This window comes from Tamandua tetradactyla, chromosome 6 (assembly GCF_023851605.1).
Source record: "Tamandua tetradactyla isolate mTamTet1 chromosome 6, mTamTet1.pri, whole genome shotgun sequence".
Classification (NCBI taxonomy): domain Eukaryota; kingdom Metazoa; phylum Chordata; class Mammalia; order Pilosa; family Myrmecophagidae; genus Tamandua; species Tamandua tetradactyla.
The window spans coordinates 20,696,584-20,713,357 of record NC_135332.1 but is presented as its reverse complement, the minus strand read 5'-3'; the positions used below and the strand labels follow the sequence as shown (position 1 = coordinate 20,713,357).

The window sequence follows — 16,774 nt, the reverse complement described above, 5'->3', positions numbered from 1 at the left end:
CAAGAACTAATTTTAAAATCCTACAGATTCCTTATCTTAGGAAGTTGGGGGACATCCAGGACAGATTCATGGGTGGGTTTGTTTTCTATCATTTGCTGGATAAATGAACTCAAGAACCTACTCTATAATGTTGAAGCTTCTAGATTGCAAAAAGAACTGGGAAGACAGTCCTTTTCTCCAGAAAATGTTATGGTGTTTGTCCAATGTCTGATACCTCTGCTTGGTGCCATCTGGTTTCAAGAAGATTCTGGGCCTGAAGAATCTCATGGAGGATATTTTAAAGCCTAAGTACACATTCTTTTCCCCAAAGGGGTCACTGCAACATAATGGACTAATATTTCTCATTTTGCTGGCATGGAAACACATATTCTTGTTCTTAGGCTGACAAAGAACTTCAAAAAACATTAGAAGAGATAGAAGCATGGAACGGCAGGGGACCTCAGTCGATAGGTTAAATAACTAGAAGACTGACATGTGCTTCTTTTTGGGTCATGCTTTTCTGAGAGGCTTTTAATAAAATATAAACTCTAGAAATGATCATCTATTTTCATAAAAAGACATGGATTTTAGTTTTTTCCTACAGATTTTTATTGCAGTTGCATCAACATGTCCCTCAAGCACGTTCCACTCAACAAAAAGATCAGTCCACCTTCTTTTCTGGAAATTTTCCATTTTTGCTGAACTGAATTTTAAAATTTTCAAACAGCTGTCAGGACTCATAAATATATAAAGGTGAACACCAGGTAACATCTGCAGTGGGAAAATCAGCACCAAATCCACGACTGTGCAGAGGTTCTATCTCTACACCCAGCCAGGTTTCACACCTTTATTGGAGCTAATTGGTCCAAATGGCCACGCATGGCTCCCTCACATGACCCTTGTGTTGGTGATCCACAAGCACTCTCGATTTACCATAGGCCTGTAGTGAATTTTTTACTAAAACAATCAGATTTGGGAAGGGATGTGTGAGCAAAAGCACACATTTTAGATCACTCATTGCTGTTTCCTACTGTGAAGGAAAAAGCTTTGGCAATCTCTCTTCACGACCTAAGATAGAAAAGATATTTCAGGGTGGAACTGTAAGATGCCAAAGGTAAGAGCTAGGAAGGCTAACCCATCTCCTGCTCTTACACTGAGAGGGTGACACTTCCTTCTCTAAGTGTCACTGGGCCAGGTCTCCTGAGAAGGAGGCAACAGTTTATCCAGACCGCTGAGGCCATCACACTGCATTTTCCCAGATACTTGGTTACCTCTGGGCTCCCGGCTGCCCACCCTGCTAAGTGAGTGCCAGGATTAATATTTGCTGAGCACTTCATAGTATCCTGGGAAATGAATAGAACTGTCTCTAGCCTGCCTCCTTCCTCTGGGAGCAACCTTTGTGTTAGGTTCCTCTCTGATCGACACACACACTGTACAATCACGTACTGATGATCAGGGTCTTTTTACTCTTTGTGTTTGGGGCCCTTGTCTCTTTTAATGAGGCACTTTTAAAGTCTTGTAGTATATCAGAGTACAGTAGAATTCCAGTCAAGGGCAGTGCTAGGAAGCTCTGGGAGGAAAGATATTTCCGGAAGGCAGTGGAGACTTGGCCTGTCTGGTGTGGGACTGACTGGCATGGCCTCCAGCCTGCTGAGCTGCTTGGTCGATAGGAAGTCCTGGCCGCAGAGGCACCTGCCATGGGGGGGTCTCTTGCCAGGTTTGTTTCCTGGATTTCTGTTGTGTGGACTGTTCTTCCCGTCAGGCAGCCAGGGGCCCCCGTGAGGCACCCGTAGACCCTGTGGAAAGCAGAAATCGGTCCATTTTCCTGGCAGGATGCATTCAGTGATCACCTCCTGTGTGGCACGTGCTGTGGTGGATGCTGGGAATACACACTAAATTAGGGGATGAGCTCACAGCCGGAATAAGGGTGTGGGGTGAAGCAGAGCTTGCCGGGCTCGTTGGTCATGAAACAGCGGCCCCCAAAGGGACTCCGACGGGGTGGGGAGCGAGGGAAGGGCCCATGTGTTCCCTGTGTGTGCGCAGCCACGGGCGTGAGTGTAGACACGTGAATGTTCTCCCACCTCCCTCCCCTCACACCACCCAGCTCTCTTCCTTTTCCAAGCCCCCGAGTCCTTTGGAGATTGGGGTTTTGTTTAGAGGAGGGAAGGGGAGTTGGGTGGGTTATTCAGTTGGAACGAGGTGGGATGTTTGAAGGATTGGGAGTTAGAAAGAAAAGGGTGTTTGGTTAGGAGAACCAAAAAACTTCCTTAACACACAGTCAGGCATGTTAAAGAGTGGTTCACGTGAGTGTCACATGAATAAACCTGAGAAATGCGAAGCGTGTCCTCCATCAGGCTGTTGTGAGCAAATCGCATGACCAGATTGAAGCTGAGGTCCTGAAGGTTATGTCCTCACCATGCAGAACCCTTTTCTGCCTTGATGTTCAGCGTCATCCAACCCGAAGGCCCACCCGTGCTCAGTGACCCGCATAAATCTGGTTGTGTTTCTGTCTTGTGAAATTTTATGGTAGGTCCATTAGTGAAGTAAAGACTCGCTCTGTAATGACTGTAAGTTTGGATTTTCCTATATATCAGAGGATGAGCTTTAGGCAGGGGTTGTTCATGAGCCCCCCTCTGGTCTCATTTGCCAGGAAGGAGAGGGAGAAGAAAAGGTATTCCTGCTGCACCCAAGCCAGGCCCCATCCAGCAGGCCAGAGTCCTCAGGAGGCTTGGATTCCTGCTCCCAGGCCCCTGGAAAAAGGTAGAAGTTTCTGTAGCCCTAGTGGATTCAACCAGGCCAGACCCTAGAGGGGCCGGCAGCCCTGGAATAGCTGACATGCCCTAGACCTAACCAGAGCCCACCAATAGGCAAAGGGATAGCACCAGCGCTGGAAGGGGCTTGGAGGTCACCAGGTCCAATCCTTCACCCAGCGAGTCGGTAGCAGACAGACCAAGAGACCTTTGCCTCTGTGCAAACAAAAGCACCACAGATGAGCCCAGAGCATGTGCTCCTCTTTCTTTGTCATGTGGTCTGGTGACGCAGTTTGAATGTCCTCTTCTCATTTCAAGAGTGATGGTCCCTCTATTAAACAACAAATGTGCTCTTGCTAATCTTTTGTGCCTCTTCAAACCCAGAGTAGTCGAGAGTCCTGGCCCAGCAGAGGGAGGTGCTAAGAGGCTAGGACCCCTGACCCATGAGCTTAGCTCTCAGGCTCAACCTGGACTCAGTGGAGAAGCTTCTGGGGTCTCAGTGCTGCCTCTGGGGGAGAGACAGCCAGGAGCGCCCTCCCCAGGGGTCTCTCTCCTTTCTCAGCATTGTCCTAGCTTCCCAATGGTTCCTCCAATAGGAGACTCTCAGGAGACCCCCCAGGAGTGGGCACCAGAAGGTGGGGACCGAGCCAGGGAGGCCGTGGCCTTCCTGAAGTCCACCTCCCCTGGATATGTCCACACGGTGCCTGAGAGCGTCACGGGTGCCCAGGAAGTCTTCCTCAGTGAGCCAGGGTGCCATGGAGGTGAGGCCGCAGACCCGGGGGCCCTGGGTCTCACCCACCAGCAGGAGTCGGACCTGCCTGGGGCTTCCAGCCTGCCTGAAGGCCCCAGAGAAGCCGCACACCCGCCAGCAGGGACAGAACCCCAGGATATAGAGGGGAGCCACCGTCACGCCGAGCGGCTCAAGATCCAGCTTTGGAAACACCTGCAGCAGGAGGGTCCACCTGTAAAGGGTGACCAGGGCAAAGAGAGGCTGGGGGGCCAGGCGGAGGTCGATGAAGACCGTGACATCGACGAGTCCTCGCCCCAAGACTCCCCTCCTTCCCAGAGCTCCCCAAGTCTGCAGATCTCCTGCACCTGGGGAGGGCCGCACCACCCCACAGCCTCCAGAGAAGCCACCGGCGCACCGGGTTTCCCCGCTGAGGGAGCCATCCCCCTCCCTGTCGATTTCCTCCCCAAAGCTTCGGCAGAGACGGGGGACTCGGGGCCCGACGTGCCCAGTGCGGCGCCCACGGCGGGAGGGCCCGATGCTCTGCCTGAGTTCACCTTCCAAGTGGAAATCAAAGCCAGCGTGCAGAAGGAACAGGAGGGCTCCGTGTTGGATTCGGAAGAGACCCTGCTTCCTGGGGCCCCCGGAGCAGAGCAGGAGGCCCAGAGCCCCTCTGTGAGGGAGGACACAAGAGATGCCCTAATTCCGGAGCCGCCTGCAAGGCAGCCTGCCGCTGGCCCGCCGGGGAAGCCCGTCAGCCGAGTCCCGCAACTCAAAGGTCTGTGTCTCCAGCTCCCTCGCTCCTTCCCCGGGACCTCCTGTGCTGCCCAGGCCCTGGGCACCTCCGCTGAGCCCCTCCTTGACGCCCACCGCTCCCGAGGGGCCGCGGGACAGCACCAGCCGCTGCCGGGCCGCCGCTGCTCACCCTCCTGCGCTGGACCGGGGCAGCACGTGCCCCACTCACGCTTGCTGCCTTTTTGCATGCCGCCGGCAGCCTGGCGCTTTCTGTCCTGTCATTTCTCCAGCCACTTGGTGTGTCCACAGCGGCCCACAGGAGGCCAGTGCACTGCAGTCCACAGAGAGGACAGCTGCTCCCAGTTTTGAGGATTTATTATGTCTTGATGTCGTAGCCTAGAATCTACACAGCCCTGCCAAGGGGGCATACTTAGCCCCACCGAGAAGCGGAGGGTCAGAGAGGTAAAGTAACTCCCCAAAGGTCATGGGGTAGCGAGTGAGGAGCCAGGCTGGGAATCCACACGCTCCGTCCCGCGGGCCTGCAGTGTGCACTGGCCCGTTTTCTGCTCTGGTGGGTGCCCAGAACACACACACGCACACACACGCACACACACACGCCAGCATTTGGAGATGGCCAAGGGCCCAGGCTGAGTCTTTGGCCCAACAACCCCTACCCCACTCCACCCTGCCCTACCCTGCTGCGAGACAGAGTAACGTAAAGAAAATCTTTCTTTCCCGAAGCATTTTCTTTCCTCTTTGGGGCAGAGACCAAAGAAATCCTGTCTGGGGAAGTGGGAGAGTGGAGAGGAGGTCCACTGCATGTCCTGTTGGGGAGGGACAGTCTATATCCTAGGGGTGGCCTCATGTCCCCAAGTTGCACATGTCTGTACATTTAGGGCTTTTAGCAATCTAGAATTATTTTAGAATTATTACTACTTAAGCTTTTAGTTGGGAACATTTGTTAACAATACATAAGATTCTACTTGTCAAGAAACACTTCAAAATTTTGTAGGTAAAGGAATCTGTATTTAAAATTTAAGACAGAAAAGTAATCTGATATACTGTTTTAAAATCTCCTAAATTCCAGTTTAGGAGGGGACAGTTAACTGTGACTTGACAGTTGACTGCATTTTCTGGTGTTTTATTGAATATTGGCCCACTGGATGTTAGTAGGTATATTGCGGGGAGTTGGGCGGGTGGGGGGGGGTGGAGAAAAAGAGATCCCATGACCTAACAAGCTTGAAAAAAAACAGGCTAAACAGGTTCTGCTGTTGCAGAACTTGCCAGAGTTTTAAGTGTACTAATGCACGTTGTAATCCTCCAAGAAGAGTATATAAATATGAACTCCCCAAATTTATTCAACCCCTACCTGCGACCCTCTGGAAGAGGGCATATTCATTGGTACTGCAATTGGGGAAATGCTGGTCTGTCAGCTGATCTGTGACATGATGATGCTGATTGGTTTGAGCAAGGAAGGGACATGTCAATCCCCCGGGGCTCCAATTAAAATGCGGATTTCTTGGACCCACCTTAGGCTTACAGAATCAGAGCCAAAGTCAACCTCTCCAGATGACTCTGGTATGCAGTGAAGTTTGAAAACCTCTAGACTAGTTAATCAGTGCTGGTTATGCTAGAAATGCAATCTACAAGTAGCCAGTGAGAAGCTCCGAGGGGCCCCACTGTCCTTGGGGCCGGGGGAATATAGTATTAAAAACCAAAGAAGAAAAATTTATAATCAGTTTTCAACAATTATTGTCAGTGAAAGGAAAGGGTAAGTTCGAGGTGATGTTAGTAGCTGAGTTAGTGGATTCCTTTCCCCGTGATGTGTGGCTTCTAAACACAAAAGCTGTCAATGGTTTGGTTCCTGAATTCAGATATCTTTGTGATGTGCAAAGGTAACTAGTTTGTAGCTAATTCAGGGGGATTAGATATGGAGATTCAGGGGGCATGCCTTGGTCCTCCCTTCCTGGGACCTGTAGGTGGTGAGAAGACCCTCCAGGCTGGATCAGGGGTAGACTGGGCTCCTCTAGGAGCTAAGCCCCAATAGTGAGGGATGGGCTCTTCCAACCTCCCCTATTTTGGTGCACATGGCCAGGTGTGGAGGGGAGGATCAGCATGAGAGGGGCCAGGAAGGGGACATCAGGGCCACTGGCAAGGGGCAGCACCGGGCAGGGGCATCGGAGGCGGCTCCAGACCCCAAGAGGCCCCAGAGGACAAGCAGGTCCCAGAGCTAGGAAAATCAAGACTGGGCCTGGCCACTAGATGGAGAGGAAAACTCATTTACCCTGATCTTTGGACAAGGGTGTGAGCAGAGAGGTATGGCATCTGCAGGAGGTGGCAGCCTGACTGAGCCACTCACAGCCTTGGCCCAGGAGCTCCCTCAGCTTCTCTCTTGGAGTGGGGCTGCCCCAGGTGGGTGGGGCTGACCTTGTTAGAAGCAGGGAGGGAGCTGGTGGGTAGGCCAGCCTCACCTCCCTTAGCCTCCATGCCAACGTTGCCCACAACAGTTTCTGCTGAGTCCCCTCTGCATGTCCCCACCCTCGGCCAGCCTGCTGTCCCCTCTCGCCAGGTCGCTTTGAGCAGCCCCCAGTTTGCTGTATTGTTACTAACAAAGCAAGACCTAACAGCTTAAGGGAAAAGAAAATCAACCTGGTTGCCACCACGCCCAAGAGCTATCTAAACAAAACATGTTGCACTGATTCTGTAGAAATCCAACTTAACTATATCCGGCTCTTGCTGTGAACTGTGAAAATGGGGTATAACATATATTTTCATTTTATATTTTATCAGCTCGCATGGTCAGTAAAGGCAAAGATGGCAGTGGAAGTGATGACAAAAAAACAAAGGTAAGCTGGCAAAGTCTCGAAACTCTGATGCCGTTGGAGTTTACCCAGAAGCTGTGCTTTGATGTCTGAGTTAATCCTCATATATCACATGTATGAAGTATTTTGTCACTGAAGTACAACTGTCATTTTAAAGTATCTTGTGTTTTTGCACAAGCTGTAAAAAGTCCAGCATTTATCCATTTTGATGCTTACTCCAGGGAAGGGCAGTCAGCTGGTTGATGAAGTAATGCTCCTAACTGCCATGTCATTAGCATAGTTGAAATGACACTTTCATAGTAAATGAAGGTATGTTTGAATTTTCTGCAACAAAGTTTGAATTTTGCACATCTTGCATTTCCCACTGCAGACCGAGGTTTAGCAAACATATAAGATACATAGAAAATACCCTTTATTTGGGGGACTGAGGGAGGATAGAGCACAGAAGTGATCTCTCACCTAAGAAGAAATGTTCTGGAAAGTCCCTAGAAGAGAGGCACTATGAGGCAGGGCATAAAGAAGAAAAAAATGAGTGTTGATGATGCAAGGGTGGGAAATTGGCAACACAAACAAAGCCCTAGAAGCAGGAACAGACAAAGCAAGTTCTACGAGCTAAGGCATGGATTGCTTTGGTAGGAACAGCTCCATTTGGAGGCTTATAAAGTTAGAGGAATGTTGGAGGAAGGAAAAACGAGCTCCCAAATCAAATGCACCATTGAGAAGCATGGCTGTGGTACAGCAGATCCCATCTTAAGACCTTGCCAGGGGTGACTGGGTGTGTCCTATTCAGTCTTTGGAACCCAACCCAAAGATCAGTAAATGAGACGTCTGCTTGCCAGGAAGACTTGCTCCACAGCCAGGCCCGTCCCCCTCAGCGCTCCGTTTCAGCAGTAGTTTCCTCCCCAATGACTGCGCATCCTGGAAAGAGCTTCTATCACTGCACAGCAGTGTTTTTCCAGGAAAGTCACACCGTGGCTCTAGCAGAAGACCCATTTTTCTAAACGGCACCTGGAAACTTCCAACGTAAATTCTGCCTGGAACATCAGCCTGGAGCCCTGCAGAGTGCAGCTCCGTGCCTCCGGCAGGGTGTGCTGAGGGCCGCTGGCCACCACGGCCTGCTCTGCGGGAAGCGGGCTCAGCCACCACGAGGCCCCTGGGACACATGGTGGCTCCTGCGGGGACCTGGAGGGCTCTACTCCAGGGGCTTGTAGTGGCAGCGGAAGCTTCTTGTCAGTCGTTATCACGGTTCATGCTGGCAGGGGAACGCCCACCTCCATCATTCATTCATTTGTTCGGCACAGCTGGGCCAGGGGCTCTGCTGAGCAAGTCCCTGCCCTGGAGTTGCTCACAGCCTAGTAACGTGTCACATCTGTCACACCGCAGCGGGGGAGCGAGTACCACCGGCAGAGGCAAGCCTCACATAGCTTGGGGAGTGGACCCCCTGCTTCTCTTCATTGTCACCTGCCCAGAGCCTCAGCCTGAGACTCTCCCCTGAGGTTGTCCTCTCCAGGGCTGGCCACAAAGAGGGCCTCGGCCCCCTCGGTGGGGATCCGAGGGGTGATGAGACAGACCCGAGAAGCCTGACAAGCTTTCCAGTCAGGCCCCCTCTGTAGTTCTGAGCCCCCTCTGGAACCCCTCTAGAAGTAGCCTCTCTGCTTTAATGCCCGAAGGTGTGGCCCCCCTCCTTCCAGCCCCCCTCCCCCGCAAGGGCCTCGCTTCCGGGTCAGAGCTCCCCAGAGGCAGAGGCAGTTAGGCCAAACAGCGGGTGTCGGCCACCGTGCAAGTGCCCCGTCTCAAGGGACAGCTCCCTCCTGAGAGACACCTGACCAGGGCCACCTGCCCCACCCAGGCTAGTTCCTTATGTGCAACACATTCAGGAGTTGGCATTGGTTGGTCAGTTTAGAATTAGTCAGATAGTGCTAAGATTGGTCTCACTTGAGACTTTCATCCGAAAGAAAGCACATGCATGTGTGTGTGTGTGTGTGTGTGTGTGTGTGTGTGTAACCTAAATGGTGTCAGACAGAGTCTTTAAAATTTGGTCCAGGCACAATCCTGATTTTAGCAACTGTGATTCCATCTCTGTGGTGGTAGAAGAGGGCCAGAGATTGGCGGGCAAGCACAGATCCCTCTCCTGGAACTGAGCAGAAAGCGGGGCGCTGCTGACCCGTGACACACTGGGAATGTTTTCTTGAGAAACGTCCTAAACTACCACGTACCTTCCCCATCTCCATCGACTTGTTGGGCATGAAGTACCTTTAAACTGGTGGTCCCCAATACAGGGGACACAAGAAGAACTAAAGGGCTGGAGAAAGAACATACGTGAACATCTGTCCATTCTTCATCTTTTGAAAGTTCTGTCATATGTCAGCTTTATAATGGATATCGAATGTTGGCGCCGTGGTGTACATGTTTAGCCGATAACATAGCCATATGTGATATACAGGGTCACGCTCCTGTTTTTACTGATAAGGGTACATGATCCAAACAGTTGAGAGATTATTGCTTTATACCATCACCTGCCTTATTTATTTTTAGTCACTGTCCTTTTTCAGTTTGTTCTCCTCCCCCATGTGCTGACATTTATTTTTATTTTATTTATGTTTATGTTTAAGACATCCACACCTTCCTCTGCTAAAACCCTGAAAAATAGGCCTTGCCTTAGCCCCCACCGCCCCACTCCTGGTAGCTCAGACCCTTTGATCAAACCCTCCAGCCCTGCCGTGTGCCCAGAGCCATCTTCCTCTCCTAAACACGTCTCTTCTGTCACACCCCGAACCGGCAGTTCTGGAACAAAGGAGATGAAACTCAAGGTAAGGAAAGCACCTTTGATGAGAATCAGGCTACTCTAATGTGGTTTTCATATGTATGTCTTTTAGCCACAAAGACCTTTCTTCAAATAAGCTCTTACATAGTGGTGCCATGTGGAATGTTAAAATTCTGGTTGAACAGGGAAAGGGGGACTCGGAGGCCTCCTTCTCAGTTCCTCTTAGCTCCTCATAGCAGCAGCTACTAAGGCACCTTCCAGGGCACCAGTTTGAAACTCACCACTCCAGTTGGGTTCCTTGTCCATTCCTGACCTTGGAAACTAGAAACACCTCACTGGGTTGGACAGAATCACTGCAGCAACACCTGTCCCACGAGTCCATTCCCCATACCATCTCGTGGTCTTTGGTTATGTCCATTTCTTTTTGAGTTTGTGTATTGTCTAAAGGTCATCTAGATAACCAAGATAACCAGATAACCAAGCCCAGCAACGACCAGGAACAGTAGACTGTGCTTGTGCCAGCAATTGCTTTCAACCTTTGGCCGGTTGGTTAACGATGGCTGGCGTGGGCACTCTGCCAAGGCTAAAGGGTTATCGAAACCTAAGGGTTGTTTGGGAAGAACAAAAGAACATGACGTAGCTCCGTTCAGCGCTCTTGGTCAGGCTCAACAAATAGCGTCTCCATGGACCAAGGGCCTCTCGTGAAACCAGCCACCACCAGCCACAGAAATCATGACTAGAGTCAGAACAAGGGCGTCCGCCTCGGTCGGCATGGGGTGCTAATGTCTCACTCACCGATGTGCAGGGTGGATAAGGAGGCAGGTCGTTTCTATACGCTGTGCTGCTTTTTTATAAACTATGTTAACGTGACTCATGCTGATAACTAATGCAAACAGTCCCCCTAAGAGGAAATGCTAATCCGGACACTTGGCATTCGGGTGGGGCTGTGGGTTTGTATGCCCGGCAAACCCTTGTAATGGTGAAAGACATCTGTTCCCTCTAGTGGGCTAAGGGCCACTCCCAAGCTGAGCCTCAGTTTGAGTCAAGGTATTAGGGTGGGATGGCATTGACTCTAGGTGACAGCAACATTTCCCAGTGGTAAAAACGACTCCCCCGTGATTCGGTTTACAGGGGGCTGATAAAACTGGAACGAAAATCGCCACACCCCGGGGAGCGGCCCCTCCGGGCCAGAAAAGCCCGGCCAACGCCACCAAGATCCCAGCGAAAACCACGCCCAGCCCCAAGACCCCGCCCGGCACTGGTAAGACCTGAGCCCAAGTCAGAGAACGTTCTTGCTCTTCGGGGATGCGACTCGGCAGGCCCCTGAAAACCAGTAATGCATGACAGCTGATCAGTGCCTTGCAGTTTTCCCAGCACCATGGTGGTGTACCTTTTCTTTTTAGTCCTTTTGGTAGTTTTCCAAGGTACATATTGAATCCCCCACTTTATATCAGTAAAATTGAGGCTCAGAGTTTATGTAACTAGGCCTTAACCAGCTCATTCTACATGTGAGGAAAATGCTGTCACGTGACTCATAAACTGCAGGAAAGGGGCTTCTTGGAGCTTCTCTGAGCCCAAGTCTAGGGTCCTTGGGCGGAGGTAGGGGGAGCAACCCAATTTGAGGTGATTTTGAGTCCCCAGATGAGATGCACGGCCACTGTCTCCCTGGAGACAAACAGCAGCCTGGACAGGTCACTATGGGTGACCTCACACAGTGGGGAGCTTAACTTGCTGGGATGTTCCCAAGCCTCTGAGAAAACCTGATGGTCTTAACCAAGCAGTTGCCTGCGGTGCCCAGCCCCCTGGGCTCCTGTGAGTAATGCCCAATGGGGGTTGAGTCCCAGGCAAGGCTTCAGTCGAGCTGTTTTGCTCCCAGTGGTGCTATTAGGAATAGTCATTTCTTTGGGGATTAAGGACAGCCAGACTGAGCAGCTTCCCTCTCTAACTGCCCTGGCGACCTGTCCCAGGCAGCTGGGTTTAGATTCTGCATGGCTTTGGGAGCTCCTCAGCTTACATTTGCTCCGTGGCAGTGTTCGGGAGGCTGCGGAACTTTTGCTCATCCCATAGCGTCTCAGCTGTGCGTGGGCCGGCAGCGCCCGCTCAGAGCCCACGGTCTGCTGCGTGTTTTTGCTGTGAAGCATGTGCAGTTGGTGAGGGGCCTGCAAGGACAGCTGCTCACAAAGGCCTGTTGGTTTTGTTTTCTCATCTAGTGTTTGTTTGTTTGTTTTTCTCATGTATATAATGCATATGATTAGCAGAATTGTGATTGGATTTTATATACGCTGTTGAGCCTGCTTTTTTCCACTTAACATTATGCCAGGTGATTCACACTTCTTAACAACTTGAAACAACGGCATGCAGTTTTCTTTTGCTCTTACCTGCTCTTGGTGGCAGCCTGCAGGTGGACAGATCTCCCCTATGCCCACCCTCCCTTATTTCCTGCCAGAGAGGAGCCCCTGCTCCCTGAACCCACTCTCTGCCTTGCTCTCTGCCTGACAGCCTGGCATGAAGACCTCGCTGAGGCCCAGTTTGAACTTGATTATAATGAGGATTTCTGTGGATTTTTCTTTTTAAGTTCCCAAGAAAGTGCAGAAGAAACTACCCCCTGCAGGGGCAAAATCTGAGAGAGGTAAATCTGAGCTTGCTTCTCCCAGTGGGGGAACTCCCTTGGGCTGTGATTGCCCATTGGCTGTGTTTTTAGAACTGGGAGCTCCTGCTTCCTAAATGTAGGTTTCACTCACTGAGTCTGAAGATAAACAATCAGAATTCCTGTTTCTCTTCTTTCGTGTGTTTTGCATGGAGATGTTTGTCCCATTGAGCTTTCTAGTCCTGCGTGAGCTCATTTACTTCAGGGACAAGGGGTGGTGGAGAGCATGGGGGGAGGGGCGGGGAACATGTGCCTCGAGATGCTGGTAAGCCTGGAGGTTTGGATTGTCCCTTATAAGGTTTAGGCATGAAATTCCTTCTAGCATTTATTAAACACCTACCCGGTAAGCGCCAGGTTACTACATGCAGTTTTCAAAACACAGCTGTGCGGAGTAGGCTCCTTCTCCCCATTTTTCAGATGAGGAACCAGGCTCAGGGAGGGTAAGTGTCTTGCCAAGGTCACTCTGCAGTTAATTGGTACAGAAAGGATTTGAGTCACCACAAAGCCCCCACTCCCAGCTGCGTCCCTAGAGGCAGGAGGGCAAGAGGGCTGTGGAGCCCGGGAGGCAGAGGCCCCATCCATTGTTTCCTTCTGTGGAAAATGACACAATTCTTCATGCATCCTGTCACCACTGAACTTGACTACCTTAGGAATACCCAGTGGACACTGAAATGGAAAATTTTTAAAACTGTGTGCTTTTTCGTCACTTGGCGAGAGAAGTCACCAGTTCATTCCACAGTGCTTTGCACAAGGAGGTGACCGCTCCGGATTGGGCCCCGTGTTCGTGACAGATGGTTCTTGGAGGGGGCGTGGACATTGCTGTGGGAAGCTCGGAGACCAGTGGTAAAACTCAGATGCGTGGTTTTGGGAGCTGGAAGGGAGCTAAGCTGTGGTTACGGTACAGCATCTAGTCCAGCGGTTCTCAGACTTGAGTGTGCTCAAGAATCCCAGGGGAGCTTGGGGAAAACCAGCTTTGCAGGCCCCACCCCTAGTGGCTCTGATATAGCAGGTCTGGATGGGGCCTAAACCTCTGCATTTTATGAGTCTCACTCCCTACCCCCCAACCCTTGCCCCAGACACTCAGATGCAAGAGATCTGTGGGCCCTGGTGTGAGAACCCATGAAGCAAACCGTGTAAGGGAGGCAAGGCAAGTGCATGTTCAGGGACAAAGGATGCCCAGGGAGGGAGGGACTGAGTTATGGGGAGAGGGGATGAGAGGAGAGGCCACAGCAGCCTTGCTGGAGGGTACCATGCCTGCACTGTACTTGGACGCCTGTGGATGACGGGTGTTCTAGAGAAGGGGGAAGTGGGGAGGACAGGTGGCATGAAGTGGCGTGACTTGTTTGGGGAGCCAGGGACAGTTAGACGTGGAGCAAACATACAGTGCTAGAGTCCATGTACTCCAGGGAGTATGGGCAGAAAAAGGGGTCTTGAATTTGCTGACAGTTTAAAATCTACCCCATGGGTAAGTGGTCTGATGGGTGCAGGCTGGAGGGAGCAGCTGGGTCCCATCGCTGGCTCGCCGTTTTCCAGGGACAGGTCTGGTAGAAGTGTACTAGACCTTCAAAGCGCATCCACCACATCGCTGGAGCCTCCTGCCCTGCAGGGTCTGATCATTGTTTCCATTTCTGAGTTAAGGAGCCTAAGCTCAGAGTGGGAAAACAACATACCCGAGACCACACAGCTGTGGAACCCGTCTCCCTGATCCACAGGGCTGTGGGTCAGAGTTGGTCCCACCTCTGGGAGTGGGTTTTGGGTGGTCCTTGATGAAACAATCTGTTGCTTTTCTGGGAAACAGAGGTGTCTCTGTCCCTAAGTGACAAGGCAGGGAGGTGTTCTCTAGAAATGGGCTTGTGGGCTCTTCTGCTGCTTTAGCTGAGGCTTTGGCCATGTACTTCCAACCTGCCTCACCCAGACCTGGGGCTGGGAAGGGACCCTCAGGACAGGCAGCCCCCAGCGCCTTTTCCAAGCCCCGTCCCTTGCCCCGAATCCTGGCCTTACTCCCTTCCTTCCTTCCCAGGTGAATCTGCAAAATCTGGGGACCGCAGTGGTTACAGCAGCCCGGGCTCCCCGGGGACTCCTGGCAGCCGCTCCCGTACCCCGTCGCTGCCCACCCCGCCCACCCGGGAGCCCAAGAAGGTGGCAGTGGTCCGCACTCCCCCCAAGTCACCGTCTTCAGCCAAGAGCCGCCTGCAGACCGCCCCAGTGCCCATGCCAGACCTGAAGAACGTCAGGTCCAAGATCGGTTCCACCGAAAACTTGAAACATCAGCCAGGAGGTGGGAAGGTAAGGCGCGCGGAGCCGCTGCGTGCGCTGGTCCCAGGAGCGGGCTTCTCACACCTGGGGCAGAGGCGGGGGGGTGGCTCTGCTCCCGCCACTGGCCCTGCTCAGCTTGGGGGGTCTGGCTCACACTGTCACGTAGCACCCCAACCCCCATGTCTTCAAAGAAGGTTCAGTTCTTTTATCAACATCACCATGGAGCGTGAGTGCCCTGATGATTCTTCACTTCCCTATTTTAGTCCCTGCTAATCTGATGGTGTCAGAGATTCCCTGGCTTGGGGGTTCTCAACGTGGGGGCACCCATGGAGGTTCCATGGCCTGTCTTGCGTGCAGAGCAAAATATGTATGGTTGGGCGTCTCAGGCGTTCATTGAGCATTTGCTTAGTTTAAGATTCTCTTTCCTTCTCAAATCTGAGTAAAAGGGGGGGCATTCCGTTCTGCACATCTGACTTTTCTGGGGGCGCTTGTGAAATTTTGGGGTCTCTTAAAAGTGGAGAAACATGGGCTTCTGAGGGCCTGAAGTGGAGGGATATGGGAGGACCCGCCCGGACCCCTTTTCCTCCTCCACACCCAACACCAGGCAGGAGGGCTGGGAGCAGGGAGAGAAGGTAGCATGCAGAGGGTGCAGGAGGGCGAGCCCTCTCTTCCAGGGGCCACAGCAGGCCTGTAACTCCCGGAGAGCCTGGTGGGTGGGCCTTCGGGGCCGGGCTGGTTTGGGGTAGCCAGCCTCCTGGGGGCGCTTCCCTGTGCATCGGGACAGCGGCACTGTCGCTTTCTTCGTCGCCAGCCTGGAGGGAGGCCGGGGCCATCCGGTGCTGAGAGGCGTTGAGGCGTCGGTTCCTCTCGGCGCTTCCCTGAAACCTGCCCGGTGGCCTCTTCTAATGCACCCGGCCCGGAAGGGGCCGCCGCCGTCGGGATCCCGGGGCAGCTCGGGTCCGAGCCCCGGGGCGCTGCTCGAGGCTGGGAGCTGGTTCCGTGGAGCGTGAGCCTGTCCGCGGGCGACTGGTCTTTGGACTCGGGTTTGCCTGTCCTGCCCCCCGCCGCGGTGTTTGGAAAGGTGCCCCCCTTCTTCCCGAAGGCGCTGGGGGGCGGCTGCTGGGGGCGCTGGCTTGAAGTCCCCGGGGAAGGGGCGGCCGTGGCGGTCACCAGCGCCGCGAGTGTCCCCTGCGCACTGTGCTCAGGGCACAGCTTGACCGTTCGCCCCGTTGACAGAAATTAAGAACAAAGCTCTTGTTCTTCATCATAAGAGGGTCTCGCTGCTGTGACCAGCGCTGTCACGACTCACGCGGGCAGGAGGGGGACCGGCACCGCCAGCTCCAGCCCAGCCCGCCGAGGGTCCTGGCAGCGCACCCGAGTCCCGACGAGGCAGCCCGAACCCGAGGCAGCCTCGGGGGCGCGCGGCTGCCCCCTGCTGGGCTTGGGAAGGCCCGCGGGGTAAAACACCGCGTGGGTAGGCCATGCGCGCCCGCTCCGCGCCACCTTGGAGCGCCCCCGGGCTGCGCCGAGATGGGGAAGACGCGCCAGCCCCGCGCCCCTCTAGCCGGGAAGAACTGACCCAAGCTCGCCTATGGTAACGAGGACAAGAAAGGCGCTCCCTTGGAAGAGGGGAGGCCAGGCAGCGACCCTGCCCACCCAAGGGTCAATTTCAAGGGTCTGACCCCCCCACCCCACACCCCACTCCCGCACGCAGGTGTTTAGGTTTTAAAGGCAGAGGTTCAGGGCACCCGACTCCCACATGGTGGGCCAGGAGCTGCAGTGAGTTATCACAGGCGACTGTGACACTTCTCCCCTGTCTCTCAGCTGGGGCAGCAGGCAGCTCCTGCTGCCATGCCTGCAGGAACTTTGACCTCTGCCCTCAAAAATAACCTCAGGAAGCTTCCAGGATGCAGGACCTAGGGGACTGTCATTCTCCAGAGCACCTGGCCTTGGTCCTGCTGGGAACCAACCCTGATGAGCCTGGAACCTCTCATGACATGCCGACTTGCCTTTCCTGCGTTCTCTCTTGTCACCTGCCCACTTCCTCCAAACACCTCTTCTGTCATTGGGACTGCTGGTGCACGGACACCTGGG

The 16,774-nt window shown here is 53.1% G+C and overlaps 1 protein-coding gene across 13 annotated transcripts in view; it reads left to right on the top strand.

The window, feature by feature from the left end:
* The window catches only part of MAPT (microtubule associated protein tau), a 128,276-nt gene that overhangs the window by 88,605 nt on the left and 22,897 nt on the right, over positions 1–16,774 (top strand). For 6 of the 13 annotated variants that reach the window (XM_077164047.1, XM_077164045.1, XM_077164046.1 and 3 more), the window contains 3 exons: positions 6,982–7,037; positions 10,909–11,038; positions 14,445–14,710. In XM_077164047.1, coding sequence (XP_077020162.1) covers positions 6,982–7,037; positions 10,909–11,038; positions 14,445–14,710 — 452 coding nt within the window. Of the gene's footprint in view, positions 1–3,325; positions 4,235–6,981; positions 7,038–9,625; positions 9,824–10,908; positions 11,039–14,444; positions 14,711–16,774 lie in introns of all 13 variants that reach the window. The other 7 variants (XM_077164039.1, XM_077164037.1, XM_077164038.1 and 4 more) reach the window with 2 other exon arrangements.